Source organism: Capricornis sumatraensis, chromosome 7 (genome assembly GCF_032405125.1).
Source record: "Capricornis sumatraensis isolate serow.1 chromosome 7, serow.2, whole genome shotgun sequence".
Lineage (NCBI taxonomy): Eukaryota > Metazoa > Chordata > Mammalia > Artiodactyla > Bovidae > Capricornis > Capricornis sumatraensis.
Window position 1 is genome coordinate 104,785,446 of NC_091075.1, and position 16,575 is coordinate 104,802,020.

Below are 16,575 nucleotides of genomic sequence, written 5' to 3' on the forward strand. Positions count from 1 at the left end.
TTGTGCCAAGATTTCTCAAACTGCTTTCTTAGATTTCTCATATTAGTATGGTGAACTTCCATAGGAGAATTTATTTCTTCCTTTTCTCTTTAGTATTTGGCTAATAGACTGTTAGCAAACAGTTTCACTTATATTTATATTTGTAGAGCCTGATAGTTCTTGAAGAAATTTATTTTGAAAAAGTGCCTTATTTCATTTTTACTAGTCATTCATTCCCTGCATGGGAAAAAGAATATGATTAAAATAAAAAAAGAATTTTAAACTGTTATATAAGAACACTTTTATTTACTTATTTATTTTTTGGTTGGGGCTATCCCTGATCTGTTTATTTCTTAACAGTTTAGGGGTTTATAAAATCAAGTGATATGATTAACACATTACTAAGTAAATAGCACAAGCTCAAGAACATTTTTTTTTTTAATGGAGGATTCCTAAACTGAACGTCAGGAGGGAGAGATTTAACTAACAACAGAGAAAAGAACAGTTACCGGAATAGCACCTGCAGTTCCCAAAATGCATAGGAAAAAAATCACAGTCTTCATTGTTCTAGACCTGTAAATCAAGAAGATAATTAACAGTCATGGGTAAAAGTTTCTTTGTAAGAAGTTAAAAGATACTCTTCTTAGCAAATACTGAGCTTGATACTGTCCTTTGTATTTAAAGGCACTTGTCTTTGTGGATTAACGTGTTTGAAAAGACAGATTCATGACAGTTTTTACCCAGTTGTGTCCCAGTGAGAATGCTGGATTTTCTGGCCCAGCTATGTTTGGCAGAACTTGTCTCTGTTGATGACTGTGCTTCCTTAATCGGAGGCGTATGCAGATCTTAGGTCTGAAGGTTTGTAAGTGTTCACAGTGAATGTAAAAGTCACAAAGTGAAGTAATACAGTGTGTTAGGTTTGGATTCAACAAACTGCTTCTTGGTTTTGGAGAAACTCATGCATTCAGTGCAGAGTTTTAGAAATGGGAGATGACTGTTTTAGATGATATTTCTTACAAGCATAGTTTTATATACAAATGCATCCCTAGAGCTTAAAAAATACCTTGATGTTTTAAGCAAAGGGAGAAGTTTTTTCTGTTAGTTACTCATATTTTAAAATAAATGCTTAAGTGGGTATTTAAAAATGTATTAATATTAAACATTATCCAACTGATTTAATACTATATCAGCTATCACTTCACACACACACACACAACATACACAACATACCTGCACACATATACACAATACTCTTCTCCTTTTTCCCCTCTTCCTAAAGTAATTGTATCACAAATCCTGTTTAAATTATTATTTAATATTATGACAATGTAAATATTCTTCACAACTGAGCCAAATAATAATTTCTTGTGTTGAATCATTTAAAAATTTCTTTTCTTGAACAATATTTTGCTTTTGTCTGGACCTAGAAACTGACTCCCTTTTAAAAATAATTGCTCATGTACCCATCAGTTACTCTTCCCAAAATTTCAAAGGCAGGTGAAGCTATTAAAATCTTAATCTAGAATTTAATATTCACTCACTCATTCCATCAGTATTTATTAAATTTATGGAACTCTAGTCATCTCACACACTAGTAAAGTAATGCTCAAAATTCTGCAAGCCAGGCTTCAGCAGTACGTGAACCGTGAACTTCCAGATACTCATGCTGGTTTTAGAAAAGGCAGAGGAACCAGAGATCAAATTGCCAACATCTGCTGGATCATCAAAAAAGCAAGAGAGTTCCAGAAAAACATCTATTTCTCCTTTATTGACTATGCCAAAGCCTTTGACTGTGTGGACCACAATAAACTGTGGAAAATTCTGAAACAGAGGGGAATATCAAACCACCTGATCTGCCTCTTGAGAAACCTATATGCAGGTCAGGAAGCAACAGTTAGAACTGGACATGGAACAACAGACTGGTTCCAAATAGGAAAAGGAGTACGTCAAGGCTGTATATTGTCACCCTGCTTATTTAACTTCTATGCAGAGTACATCATGAGAAACGCTGGACTGGAGGAAACACAAGCTGGAATCAAGATTGCCAGGAGAAATATCAATAACCTCAGATATGCAGATGACACCACCCTTATGGCAGAAAGTGAAGAGGAACTAAAAAGCCTCTTGATGAAAGTGAAAGAGGAAAGTGAAAAAGTTGGCTTAAAGCTCAGCATTCAGAAAACGAAGATCATGGCATCTGGTCCCATCACTTCATGGGAAATTGATGGGAAAACAGTGGAAACAGTGTCAGACTTTACTTTTTGGGCTCCAAAATCACTGCAGATGGTGATTGCAGCCATGAAATTAAAAGATGCTTACTCCTTGAAAGGAAAGTTATGACCAACCTAGATAGCATACTGAAAAGCAGAGATATTACTTTGCCAACAAAGGTGTGTCTAGTCAAGGCTATGGTTTTCCCAGTGGTCATGTATGGATGTAAGAGTTGGACTGTGAAGAAGGCTGAGCGCCAAAGAATTGATGCTTTTGAAGTGTGGTGTTGGAGAAGACTCTTGAGAGTCACTTGAACTGCAAGGAGATCCAACCAGTCCATCCTAAAGGAGATCAGTCCTGGGTGTTCATTGGAAGGACTGATGTTGAAGCTGAAACTCCAATACTTTGGCCACCTCGTGTGAAGAGTTGACTCATTGGAAAAGACTCTGATGCTGGGAGGGATTGGGGGCAGGAGGAGAAGGGGATGACCAAGGATGAGATGGCTGGATTGCATCACCGACTCTGTGGACATGAGTCTGGGTGAACTCCGGGAGTTGGTGATGGACAGGGAGGCCTGGCATGCTGCGATTCATGGAGTTGCAAAGAGTCGACCACGACTGAGCAACAGAACTGAACTGAACTGAATCATTTATGTTTTAGATCAGCATATTATTTTTCTACTGTTTTAGAAAACTGTTAAAATATAAAATAGTATAGTTTAGCACAGGGTCTCTTTATCTTGGCACCATTAACATTTGGGGTGGGATAATTCTTAGTGGTGGAGGCTGTCTTGTGCATCGTAGGATGTTTGTAGCATCACTGACTTCTACCCACTACATGTCAGTAGCAAGTCCCTTAATCCCCATCAGTTATGACAACCAACAATGTTTCTAGACATTGCCAACTCACCCAGGAGGGCAAACTCACCTGATTTGGAACTACTGGCTTAGTAGAAGGAACATGGTGCTTTGGGATTAGAAACACAGATGGTGTTGAACGTGAACCCACATTTGCCATCCGTGGAATCTTTGGCAAGTTACTTAACCCTCTGAGCCTCAGATTCCCCATCTGAAAATGGGGATAACACCTGTGATAGTTAATTTTATTTTTATTTTTTAATTTTTTAATTTTGTATTGTTTATATATCTAATTAACAATGTTGTGACAATTTCAGGTGGACAGTGAAGGGACTCAGCCATATACATACATGTACCCATTCTTCCCCAAACTCTCTTCCATCCACACTGCCACATAACACTGAGCAGAGTTCCCGGTAGGTCTTTGTTGGCTATGTGATGGTTAATTTTTCGTGACAACTTGACTGGTCTGTGGGATGCCCACATGTCTGATTAAACATTTTTTCTAGGTGCATTTGTGGGTGTGTTTCTGAAGAGATTAGCATTTGAATCAGTCAGCTGCATAAAGCTGATTGCCTTTTAGTGTGGGTGGATTTCATCCAATCTGGTGAGGACCTGCATAGAACAAAACACTGGAATAAGTGAGAATTTGCTTCCTTAGCCTCATCGTTTGAGTGAGAACACTGGTCTGGATGGATGCTCTCTGGATGTAACATACACTCATCAGGGCCCCTGGTGCTCAGGCCTTCAGACTAGAGCTGCAGAGTTAACTGGGATCACCGTGCTTACTGGGTCTCCAAGTTGTGAAGAAAAATCTCAGAACTTTACCAGTATCTATAATTGAATAAGCCAATTTCTTACACGCAACCATTCTCTCTTGTCTGTACACATAAACATATATATCCCCCCCCCACCTCCACCACCACCCTGGAGAACCCTAGTACAACATTTAATTCAGTTCTGTGAAGATTAGAAGAAATAGTATTGGTGGGAGGTGGGAGGGAGGCTCAATGGGGAGGCTCAATGTATACCTATGGCTGATTCATGTTGATGTATGGCAGAAACCAACACAGTATTGTGATTATCCTTCAATTAAAAAGAAAGAAAGAAAAAGAAGAAGAAATAGTATTTGTAAAAATGCCTGATGCCTAAAAAGTGCTTGATTCATCTTTTTGCTTTTTTCATTTTCCATGAAAGTCAAATAGCAATTCTTGGACAACAGTGTAGAACCTCAGAAAATAATATAATCTAAATTTTGCCGTGAGGTCAGAAGAATTTTCCAGTGGAACATGTAAAGTCCTTTTGCCCACACATTGACCAAAGCTCCCTTTAACTCCAGGAGTCTTTCCTACATTCATCACAAGTAGTGACGGAATTAGGCTGAGACTGTTAACCACTCTTCTTTAAAATGGTAGCAACACAAAAGCAGAATCAATCAGCAAAAATATTGTGGGTTTTAAGGCTAATTTCCTTCTGATTTTAGTTTTAATAGCAGTATATATCGGTAATTACATTTGAGAACATGTTTCCCTTTGATTTGATCACAGGATCTCACAAATTCCCTTCACTTTCTCAAATCTAATGAAACCAAATGAGTAAAAAAGAAATATGTGTCCAGTTGGCCAGAGCCAATTCAATCACTCTTTCACTATTACTCAATCACTTTTTTATTCATTTATTGAGCACTTACTAGACTCTGCCTAAGCACAGGGCCACCTGGTTCCTGCCTGAAGAGTTACAAAGGAGAGTATCAAGTAAATTGATGATTTGGTATAATGTGATGAGTGTGTACATAATGCAGTGGAAATACAGATAAGAAGCATTTACGATTAGGTAGTTATAATGCTAACATTGTTTTCCCAGGTGTCGCTAAGTGGTAAAGACCCCACCTGCCAATGCAAGAGACATAAGAGACATAGGTTTGATCCCTGGGTTGGGAAGATCCCCTGGAGAAGGAAATGGCACCCCACTCCAGGATTCTTGCCTGGAGAACCCCATGGTCAGAGGAGTCTGGCAGGCTATACAGAGTCAGACAAGACTGAAGCGACTTAGCATACACACACACTGCTAACATTTACTGAGTCTTAAGGGCTTAAATTTTAGGTACCATTCTAAGGGTTTTGCACATACTAGCTCTTTGGATCTTTTAAATAATTCTACCAGAGAGCACTTGATTTTCATCATTTTATTAGTAAGGAAATTAAGGTTAAGTAATGTGTTCAAGGTTACTCAGCTAAGTGGCAGAACCAGTGTTTGAGACCTAGGAATTTTCTTTTATGTCTGTGTTCTTAACCATTACAGTCTACTGCTCCTGTATAGAAAAGGCTTTCGGAAGAGGAAGTTTTTGACCTGAGATTTGAAAACCCAGTCAGTACTAGTTAGCTGTATGAAAGACAGAAGGGCAGTCTGAGGATGCAAACAGCATGGGTGACGGTCCAGAGTCATAAGACAGTGTATGTTTGTGTTCCTAGGGTGTTAGTGGGTGAAGCGGAGGGAGATAAGGCTCAAAACAAGGCAAGTCTTTGTGTGTTAAACTAGGAATTTTAAATTCCAGCTGAAAAACTATGGGGCCTCAATGACTGATTGTAAGTGGGGGAGTGATATAATCACATCTGAATGTTAGAAAGGATCCTTGGTACAATCATGTGTGGGACAGATGAGTAGAAAGGCTTACCAGGAGGAAATTGCAATATCAAGATGAGAGATGGTCAGAGCCTTAAATTTTGCCTCTGGTCTTGAGAATGGAAAACAAAGAGACAGATCCAGCTTGTCCTGGTTCATGGGAGCCAGTTGCTAACTTTCCAGGAATTTTGTGAGCTGGCTATTAAACAAAGCCATCATTGAAAATTAAATTATATACACTTACAATTTAATTATGTTAAAAACAAAAGAAATACTCAAAAGTCACCCCTTTATACTTATTTTTACTACTTTACCACTTATTCTCTTAAGGTTATTTATGCCGTTGTATTTGTAGGTGGAAATACTATATAATGTGTGGTAATGCACTTCTCTTCCCAACTCTGTTCAGGGATGTCACACTAGTAGCTTGAAATCAACCATGGTGGGAGAATTACACCATGGAAATCTTGAAATGCTACCTAATTCCACCATCTCCCTGCAAAAAATGGTTGTTGAACATTTGCTGGTATACTGGTGGATAGTTTTGAGAAATATTTAAAGGCAGAACAGGTGGGACTTAATGACAAATTGTATACAGTGGAAAGAAGAGAAGGAAGAGGGTTGGGCTATTATATTTCTAATTTGGGCCACTGGGTACACAGTAGTGTTAATACTAAGACAAGGGATTATAAGAGTTTTAGAAGAAAGATGATGAATTAGTTTTGAACTTGTTGAATTTGAGTAGAGATATATGGCAGAAAGTGAAGAGGAACTAAAAAGCCTCTTGATGAAAGTGAAAGTGGAGAGTGAAAAAGTTGGCTTAAAGCTCAACATTCAGAAAACGAAGATCATGGCATCTGGTCCCATCACTTCACGGGAAATAGATGAGGAAACAGTGGAAACAGTGTCAGACTTTATTTTGGGGGGCTCCAAAATCACTGCAGATGGTGACTGCAGCCATGAAATTAAAAGACGCTTACTCCTTGGAAGAAAAGTTATGACCAACCTAGATAGCATATTCAAAAGCAGAGACATTACTTTGCCGACTAAGGTCTGTCTAGTCAAGGCTATGGTTTTTCCTGTGGTCACATATAGATGTGAGAGTTGGACTGTGAAGAAAGCTGAGTGCTGAAGAATTGATGCTTTTGAACTGTGGTGTTGGAGAAGACTCTTGAGAGCCCCTTGGACTGCAAGGAGATCCAACCCGTCCATTCTGAAGGAGATCAACCCTAGGATTTCTTTGGAAGGAATGATGCTAAAGCTGAAACTCCAGTACTTTGGCCACCTCATGCGAAGAGCTGACTCGTTGGAAAAGACTCTGATGCTGGGAGGGATTGGGGGCAGGAGGAGAAGAGGATGACAGAGGATGAGATGGCTGGATGGCATCACTGACTCGATGGATGTGAGTCTGAGTGAACTCCAGGAGTTGGTGACGGACAGGGAGACCTGGTGTGCTGCGATTCATGGGGTCGCAAAGAGTCAGACACGAATGAGCGACTGAACTAAACTGAACTGATACTTAGATAAGCAGCTTCCCTGGGGGCTCAGATGGTAAAGAGATTGCCTGCCACAATGTGGGAGACCTGGGTTCCAGGCCCTGGAGAAGGGAATGGTTACCCACTCCAGTATTCTTGCCTGGAGAATTCCATGCACAGAGGAGCCTGGTGGGCTACAGTCTATGGGGTTGCAAAGAGTCAGACACGACTGAGCAACTGAGACTTCCACATACTTAGATAAACGGGTCTGGAAGTGAGCATGAAAAGCTTACTTTTCATACAGTGAATAGAACAGAGGGCAGGAGCCAGCACACTGGTTAGTGTAGATCATTAGGTGCTGTTGGAGGGTGGGAAGACGAAAGATACAAATGATGAGACAGGAGATTCAGGTAAGAAAAAGAAAGTGTTGAGTGTTACTGAGAGGTCAGAGTAAACATGGCTAAGGATTATCCTTCCCTTTGGAAATGCAGAGGTTAGTGGAGAGTTGAAGAAGAGGAGGTGGTTTTGGTGTGATAGTGTCAGTGGAGGCGTCTTCAGTAACTGGGGAGTAAATAGACAGCAATGGAGTGAAGACAGTGAGTGTAGACCACTCTTTAGACAGTTGGTGGGGAGGGACTTTCCTGGTGGTCTAGTGGCTAAGATTCTGCTCCCAGTGCAGGGGGCCAGGGTGTGATCTCTGGTCAGGTACTTAGATCCCACATGCCTCACCTAAGAGTTCACATCCCACAACTAAAGATCCTGTGTGCCTCAAAAAAGACTGAAGATCCCACATATCACAACTAAGACTCAGCGCAGCCAAATCAATCAATCCATAATAATAATAATAAAAGATAGCTGGCTATGAAAGGAAGGAGAGTAAGATGTTAGCTAGAGGGGAGAGTGCAGTCACAGGAAATGTTTATTTGTATTCTAATATGCTGATCCATATCTCAGGTGGTACTAGTGGTGAAGAACCCGCCTGCCAATGCAGGAGACTAAAAGATGCGGGTTCGATCCCTGGATCTTCCTGACCCAGGAGGAGGGCACGGCAACCCACTCCAGTGTTCTTGCCTGGAGAATCCCATGGAAAGAGGAGCCTGGCAGGCTACAGTCCATGGGGTCACAAAGGGTCGGACACCTACGTGGTCATCCAAGCATTTTCTCTGCGGAGGGGAGGGCATAAGTAATGAATGAGAAGGTAGATGGGAAGACAGGAGCTGTGGTAAACACGATGACCTCCAGTGAACTGCACCTCCTGGGTTTCATACACTGTGATTTTGCCCCTGGCCTTGTGACTACCTTGGTCAATGTGACATCAACCAGTATGATGACCACAGAGGCCTGGGCAGCACTTACACAGTGGGATTTGTCGTCCTGTGGAAGCCATCTGCCATGATGCAAAAAGGCCTGGACTGGAGGCCAGTCCAGACTGCTGACCAGTAACTGGCCACACGAAAAAGAATCTGGAGGATGAGAGCCTGTGGGAGGTTCCGCCCCAGCAGAGCTCCCAGCTGGCTAACACCTCCGGAGTGACTCTAGACAAAGTCAACAGAGGAACGACCCAGGTGAGCTCAGGATGGATTGTGGAATCATGTGCAAATAAGGGGATCCGGTTGAAGCCATTTGATTTTGGGGTGGATTGTTATGCAGTAATAGATAATGAAAATGGGGGAAAAACAGAGAAGCTGCCTCAGTCATTGGAAGGCAGTATTGCTCAGTGATTAAAAGCATAGGCTCTGAAAGGGGACCTTCCGGGCTTTGTTTAATCTTCTGTAAATTATTCAGCTTTTTTGAAACCTCAGTTCTTCATTTGTAAAGTGATGATGGAGATTAAGTAAGATGATAAAATGTCAGTAAGCCCTTGATAAATATTTGCTCAGTAATGACAGAGGATGAGATGGTTGGATGGCATCACCGACTTAATGGACATGAGTTTGGGTAAACTCCAGGAGTTGGTGATAGACAGGGAGGCCTGGCGTGCTGCAGTCCATGGGGTCACAAAGAGTCGGATACGACTGAGCGACTGAACTGAACTGAAGCCTTTGATACTACTTAGAAGAGGAGAGATTCTTTGTTCTTCCAGACAAAAGGGAGGAAAGCTTAATTGTAGGGATCTGTTGAGGTAAGGCCCCTAGAAATATCAGTTCATTAAGTTGGATGTATTTACACCTTCCTCACATTCATATAGCATTTCATAGCATGTAAAATATTTTCTTGCATACTGTCTCATTTTATCCAATAAGGAAAGGAGGAGAGATAACCTTTAACTCTAAAGAAACAGAAGCTTGGGAATTCCTTGGCGGTCCAATGGTTAGGACTCTGCCCTTCCACTGCAGGGGGCATGGTTTCTGTCATTGGTTGGGAAGCTAACATCCCACATGCAGCATGGTGTGACCAAAAAAAAAAAAAAAAGAAAGAAAGAAAGAAAGAAAGAAACAGAAGCTTGAAATATCTAACTTATTTGGCTATATATATCCCGGGTGCCTCAAATGGTAAGGAATCTGCCTGCAATTCTGGAGACCCGGGTTCAATCCCTGGGTCAGCAAGATTCCCTGGAGAAGGGAATGGCAACCTACTCCAGTATTCTTGTCTGGAGAATCCCAAGGACAGAGGAACCTGGTGGGCTGCAGTCCGTGGGGTCACAAAGAGTCAGACACGACTGTGTGACTCAGCACACATGTAAAGGCTTAAGAGGTAAGTAAGGACTAGTGTTCTTGCCTGGAGAATCCCAGGGACAGGGGAGCCTGGTGGGCTGCCGTCTATGGGGTTGCACAGAGTCAGACACGACTAAAGCGACTTAGCAGCAGCAGCAGCAGCAAGGACTAGAACATGGCACTCTGGACTCCAAGTCCAGGGTTCTCACACGGTTTCACAGAACAGGCTGCAGAATAGAAATCCAAAGTCTGGCTTTGGGCCTTGGCTCTGCCAAGTACTAAATACTACTTTGAGCAAATTATTGAATCTTGCCAAACTTCATCTACAGAATGGGAATAACAAATCCAGTGTCAAAGGGCACCATGGAGGCGGGGAAGCTCTTTGTAAACTTAAAACATACGTGTGTAAATGAGTATTATTTCTATTGCTCTGTCTGGTGCTTGTCATCAAGATTATCATTATAGGGACCACTTCCTTGTTGTCCACGGGCTGAGTCCATGCTCCCAATACAAAGGGCCTGGTTTAATCCATGGTCAGGGAACTAAGATCTCTTATGTCTCATCTAAGTCCCGGTGCCATAGCTACAGAGCTCGTGCACTGCAACAAAGTTCCAGTAAGCAAAAAAAAAAAAAAAAAAAATCCCATAATAATAGTACCATTATAGCCATTATATCTCATATTTAGTGTGAAAGTGAAAGTTGCTCACATAGTATCTGACTCTTTGAGACCCCATGGACTATACAGTCCATGGAATTCTCCAGGCTGGAATACTGGAATGGGTAGCTATTCCTTTCTCCAGGGGATCTTCCCAATCCAGGGATCAAACCCAGGTCTCCCACCTTGTGGGCGGATTCTTTACCAGTTGAGCCACAAGGGAAGCCCAAGAATGCTGGAGTAGGTAGCCTATCCCTTCTCCAGGGAATTTTTCCCACCCAGGAATAAAACCGAGGTCTCCAGCATTGCAGGTGGATTCCTTACTGACTGAGCTATCAGGGAAGCCCTATATTTCGTGTGGTATAAGAGAAATCAGCCTTCAGTGTTCCTTACTTTTTCTCTTCCCTCTTTTCAAGTCTTCTTCCCCTTGTGGATTTCAAGCTGCCCAGGAGTCCTAATTCCAGAATATGTTCACATTTAGTTCTCTCAGTAAAACCAACTCACTTGCTCTATATTCCACACATTTAAATTCTAGTTTAGCACATACATCTAATCCATCAGTAGGAGATAGAATTTGCAAGTAGTGTCTTTCTAGTCTTAGTTAAGAGCTATTTTCACATTCGCCTTATCTCAAATGAACTATAGAATGTTGAGAATCTTGGCACAGCTGTGGAGAAGACATATGAAGGCAGGATGAGCTTGTTGTATGAGCTTCAGTGGTCAGCTGTGCAGGCTTTTGGGGAGTCAACCCCAACCTTTCTTGCATGGTCCCTGATTCTTTACTGTGTCCCAGGATGGAAATATTTTTTAGGGGTCTCATGTTTATTTCCACCTGAAATTAAAGACAAAATTTAAAGGAAGACTATGGTTATGTCATTTAGAATGACCCAAGCAGGAAAGCACCTTAAGTTTTAATTGTAAAGCAGATGCCTGTGTTGTATTTTTAAAGACAGAGCTTTGTGGAATAGTCCAGTATCTAGAAAGCAAAAGGCCTCGAGTTCCCTTGCTGTGTTCCACTTTGACCTTCAGATTAGTCACTGGGCATTTTTGTCTCACGAAGCTAATTGTATTTGCGACATACTGATCAAAAATAATTTCACAGCCTTTTGCTTCTTATTTTAAGAACTGAACAAATGTACTGATTTGTGTAAATAAGACAGAGTGGAGAACTTTTCTGGGAAATGAGAGGTTTTTTATAACATCTGTCAGACTGGAGACTACAGAAGGTTTAATCAGCTGATGCTTGCAACATACTTTGAAAATGAAACCCATGATGTTCTTGCTAAGTATGATGAATACCATTTATTCTTGGGTAAGTAAAAAGTCATATATTTTGAGACATTCAAATTTGGTGTGCACTCTACAGAATACAAATTGTTATTTTTGCAGAAAGAGCAAATAAAACTCTGTATAAAAATGCAGGAGTGAGAAAAAATTTTGAATATAGAGTTATTATTCTTGAAGACTTAAATATTCAGTGTTTATATGAAATTAGATAAATGTTATTTTGCCCAAATGTATGAATTTATTCAAAGGCAGCAGCATAGCTGAAAGTAAGGAGCCTTGGAATTTAAGTATAGTATGGAATTGGAAGATCTAAGTCTAGACCTGAACTATATAAATTTTAAAAAACATTTATTTATTTTTTTGGCTCTGTGCTGGGTCTTAGTTGAGACATGTGGGATCTAGTTCCCTGACCAGGGATTGAACCTGGGACTCCAGCACTGGGAAAGCAGTGTCTTAGCCACTGGACCACTAGGAAAGTCCCCTGACCTGAACTATATATTTTTTACTAGGCCAGAGACTTTGGTCAAGTCACTGTCTTCTTCATCTACAAACCAGGAAAAACGATAGTAGTTTTCCTTTTTATCTCTTAGGGTTGTTTTGAGATTCAAATGTGATCAACTAGTCATTTGACAATTTTACTAACTATAAAAAGGAAAAAAGATATCATTTCATTGAAATATTCATGAGGATAAAGATGGCTTAATAACTGTAATAAGTAATAATGCACAGAAACTTTGATTCATCCTTTTACTTGGAGTTCTTAAATTATTATAGTTATTTTTTCTTGGCTGTGCCACCTGACTTGCAGGACCTTAGCTTTCCAACCAAGGATTGAACTTAGGCTCTTAGCAGTGAAAGCATGGAGTCCTAATCATTGCACCACCAGGGAATTCCCTTAAGTTATTATTTCCTTCCCTTTGTCCCATTCCCCTCCTCCCCCCCCCCCCCCCCACGCCGTGGGAATACAGAGGGTAAAGATGAAAGATGGTAGGGAAATTCAAGGAGAGCCTTTTCCGTCTCTTAGAAACAAAGTGTCTTATTATCAAATTCGTAGGAAAACTCATCTGGGGTCTTACAAGATGACTGCTAGACTCTGTTTTATAGGTATAGCCTTTCTGCGGAAGCCCAGGATTTGAAATTTCAAACGCCTGGAGGTCTTCTGGCTGGCCCATAGACCACCAAAACAAATATACATATGAAACATTGATATGGCAGAAACAGGTCTTCCATTAAGAACTAAATACCCACCAATGTCAACCCTATTCTAACTCATGTGAGTAGTTGTCTTGAGACAATTTCTAACATTTTTCATTTAATATGTATAAACATATGGTATAATAATGATGACTGTAAATTTTTTGCTGCATCTTCCATTGAGAAGTGAAGTCAAATTCTCCCCTTGAATCTGGACTGCCTTTAGTGGCTTACTTGACCAAATGATTGAAGTGGAAGTGATGTCCTGGGACTTTGGAGGTTAGCTCATAAGAAGCCTTGGAATTTTGACCCGAATCTCTCAGAACATTTTGCTTTGGGAGTTCCAAGCCATTTTGTAAGAGACTGTCACCCTACTGTAGACACTGTTCAATGATCCCTGCTGACCCCAGCTTTCAAAGCTTGCAAAGGCACAGTGTGTCTGAGTGGAGCTGCTGTGGGCCCTGCAGAGTGGCTCACCTGCCAACTCAGTACCCCTGAGTGACCTGCCCAGACTCCTAACCCACAAAATCTTGAGAAATTGTGAAATAAGTATTATTTGAAAGTCACAGTTTGTAAGCAGCAATGAAGAATTGGCATGGGCATTAAATATCTTGAGTGAAATATTCTTTAGAAGTAGAATCACTTATATTCAAGAATGTATTATTTTATTGAAAACATAGGTTCTCATTCTTGGCTGGTTAATAAATTAACTGCTGCGATGGCTTATCTTTTTTGAGATTTTACTATGTGCCAGGTACTATCGTAAATATTTCACCCATGCATCATTCATGTATTCCCACTTGTCACCTTACTTCTGCTTCATAGAGTATCCATACATCCATACATCCATTCCATGAGAGGTTCCTGCACATCCTTCTGACCACTGTGTCCAGTTGTGAATGAGGAGCATGCAAGCCAAAAGATGCAAGAATTTCCAAAGGGGTGGCTTTGACCTTCTCAAGGATCTCTCTCTTTCTAACTCAGGTGAAATTAGTACATTCTTTCCATCCTGTAATGTGTAATTGAGGGATTACTTTAACTATATTTAGAGAATCCCCACAGACTTATTCTAGGCAAGACTGTGCGATGACCCTGTTTTGACATCTCTTCATCATTCCATTCAGAGTTCCTTATCTTACTTTGCTACCCACTAATCCCATGTGTGTATGCTCAGCTGCTAAGTTATGCCCGACTCTGCGATCCCGTGGACTGTCTGCCAGGCTCATCTCTCCATGGGATTTTCCAGGCAAGAATACTGGAGTGGGTTGTCACTTCCTCCTCCAGGGGACGTCCCGACCCAAGGATTGAACCTGCATCTCCTGCAATGGGAAGTGGATTCTTTAAACATGGAGCAACCTTGTTCTCATTTCACAGCTTCGTATGGGATGGACTCCTGGAGGCAGTGCTCTGTTCTCCTGAGGCATTTGACAGTCCTCTGGAAAATCACCACCCCTCCCTGCCCTGGGGTGTAGGGAAGAAATGACTTGGGCCATATTTATTTTTCTTTCCTCAAATCATATTCTGTTATTTGTCAATTTCCTCTTTCTCTGTGAATGCGGGGGTTTCTCATACTTACATTTATTCATTCCTTTCCCTTTTCTTGCATATCCTTTGAGGCACAGACTTCTGAGTACGGTCAGAGGTGGATGTGCCACAAAGCCAAGAAGCTCAAATTCCAGGGCTTCCTACTTGTGCAGGCTTCTTACAAAACCCTATGCCTGCTTTCGATTTTTCTATTTTTAAAAAAGAAGGGCCTACACGTTGTATCAACTTCTGGTTTGCAAGGTCTGAATCCACTCCTGAGTATGGCTCACCTAAAGGCCTGTGGCACTTGTCAATTACAGAATTAATATCTAAGTGATTTGCTGGTACCATGACGAGTCACCTTTCAAAGCCGACCTAGCCCCTGAAGTGATCAGTTAAATTAGTCCTATTCTCTGCCTGTGTTTAGTTCCTCTCTCAACCCCATAATTTATTTTGTTCTCAACCTCCTTGGAATGTCTTTTTTCTCAATGCCAGGTTCTTAGCTTTCTTCTTTGACTGCTCTTATTTGAATTTTCCTTATTAGTTAAACTCTACCAGCACATAATACCTCTTTGGATTCAATGGAAATTGTCTCTGCTCTTTTGTTAACAGAGTAAGTCGGTTGTTGAGTTCAGCTAGTTGGGAAAAGAATTTCAAGTGCTTTTGGCTCTGTGAATGTACCAAGAATCATTCACTGGGGTTGTTCTTTTCCAGGATTAAGAAAAACAGCAAGTCATACCTAAGAACAGTTCCAAGTAACCTCATTCTCATGGTGTTGGGGAACAATGATGGGCTTTGAGGAGTAGTTTTGAGAACTGTTAATGAAAGCACTCACTCCAAGCAGAAGTCCCTTCAGAATTCAGTTCATGCTCACAGTGGCTTCTCACGCGGCCAACATGCTGAATCAGAGAACTGCCCACCCCAGTGGTGAAATGTTACTCCTTATCTGCCTTCTGCGAAAGCCGCAGATACAGTAAACCCTAATGGATTTCGTGGCTGGGGTTTGGGGAGTTCTTTGAAAATAGGGTGAAAACCCTAGGCTTATTTATGCTGTCAGAGGGGACGTTCTAGAAAATTCTTTCAAGCAAGGAGAAGACACAGCTGGTCTACAGCTGTGCATTCTGCCTTTCCCACGTTGGGAAGAGATTTTGTTCCTCTGAACATCCGCACATCTTAGAGTCATTCCACACCCACTCTCCAGCGTTCTTCATCCTGAGCTGCCCAGGGCCTGTGTGAACTGCATCAGCAGGTTTTCTTGCATGATGGATGGTTTCTGTTGGGTTCAGCCAATGGGGTGCATTGTCAGGAGAGATTGGAGGGAAGGAGGAGAGTAAAATCAGGGAACATATATTCTCAGCACCCTCTTGGTGACTATGTCCCTCACCTGAAGATCAGTGTCCTTCTCCACACAGCATTTTCTGAGTTCAAAAAGTCTTCCTCTGCCTGCTTCATACAAGTTTAGCTCTTCCTAGTCTATCCCTGCAACCCCTTGTGACTTCGCTATGCCCTGCTCACTCCTTAGTAAATCACCCCTTAATTTCACTCTTCTCAAATTCCCTGGAGAAGGGAATGGCAACCCATTCCACTATTCCTGAAAAATCTCATGGGCAGAGAGGCTACAGTCCACGGGGTCACAGAGAGTCAGACACAACTGAAACACACTCAAGCCCACAAATTCAGTTTTCCTTCCTGGATCCATCATTTCCTTGCTGGGACTTTAAACCACACAGTCTTTGATTCAAATTTAGGATTCATGGGTTTAAATATAATTCAGATCCACTGCCAACAAAGCTTCCTCCTGCTCCCCTGTCCTGCCCTGTTTCAAGTCTTTCTATAGTAGCTATAGGGACACACTTAGAATCCTAGAGTTGATATACAGATTATTAGGATGAAGACATTGGAATTCAATAGAGGCAAAAAGAAACCTTCTCAGAGCTTCCCTTGTCTAACTAAAAACAGACAATTTGAGAAGTGAGAACAGTCATATAAATTCCCTCTTCAGTGTGGCTTCTACTCCCAGAAGAGAGACCAAGACCTACTCCTCTTCAGGGGAGTTCTATGACTTTGAAGGAGACCAAAAAACCACTTGTATCTTTATAGACAAGTATCACAAACTC

General features: G+C 41.3%; 1 protein-coding gene across 1 annotated transcript in view; it reads right to left on the reverse strand.

The window, feature by feature from the left end:
* SPARCL1 (SPARC like 1) overlaps positions 1–16,575 on the reverse strand; it is a 51,398-nt gene that overhangs the window by 21,711 nt on the left and 13,112 nt on the right. Inside the window, exon 2 of the mRNA XM_068974856.1 lies at positions 489–552. Within this exon, the coding sequence (XP_068830957.1) occupies positions 489–542 (54 nt within the window). The 5' untranslated portion in view covers positions 543–552. The remainder of the gene's footprint in view (positions 1–488; positions 553–16,575) is intronic.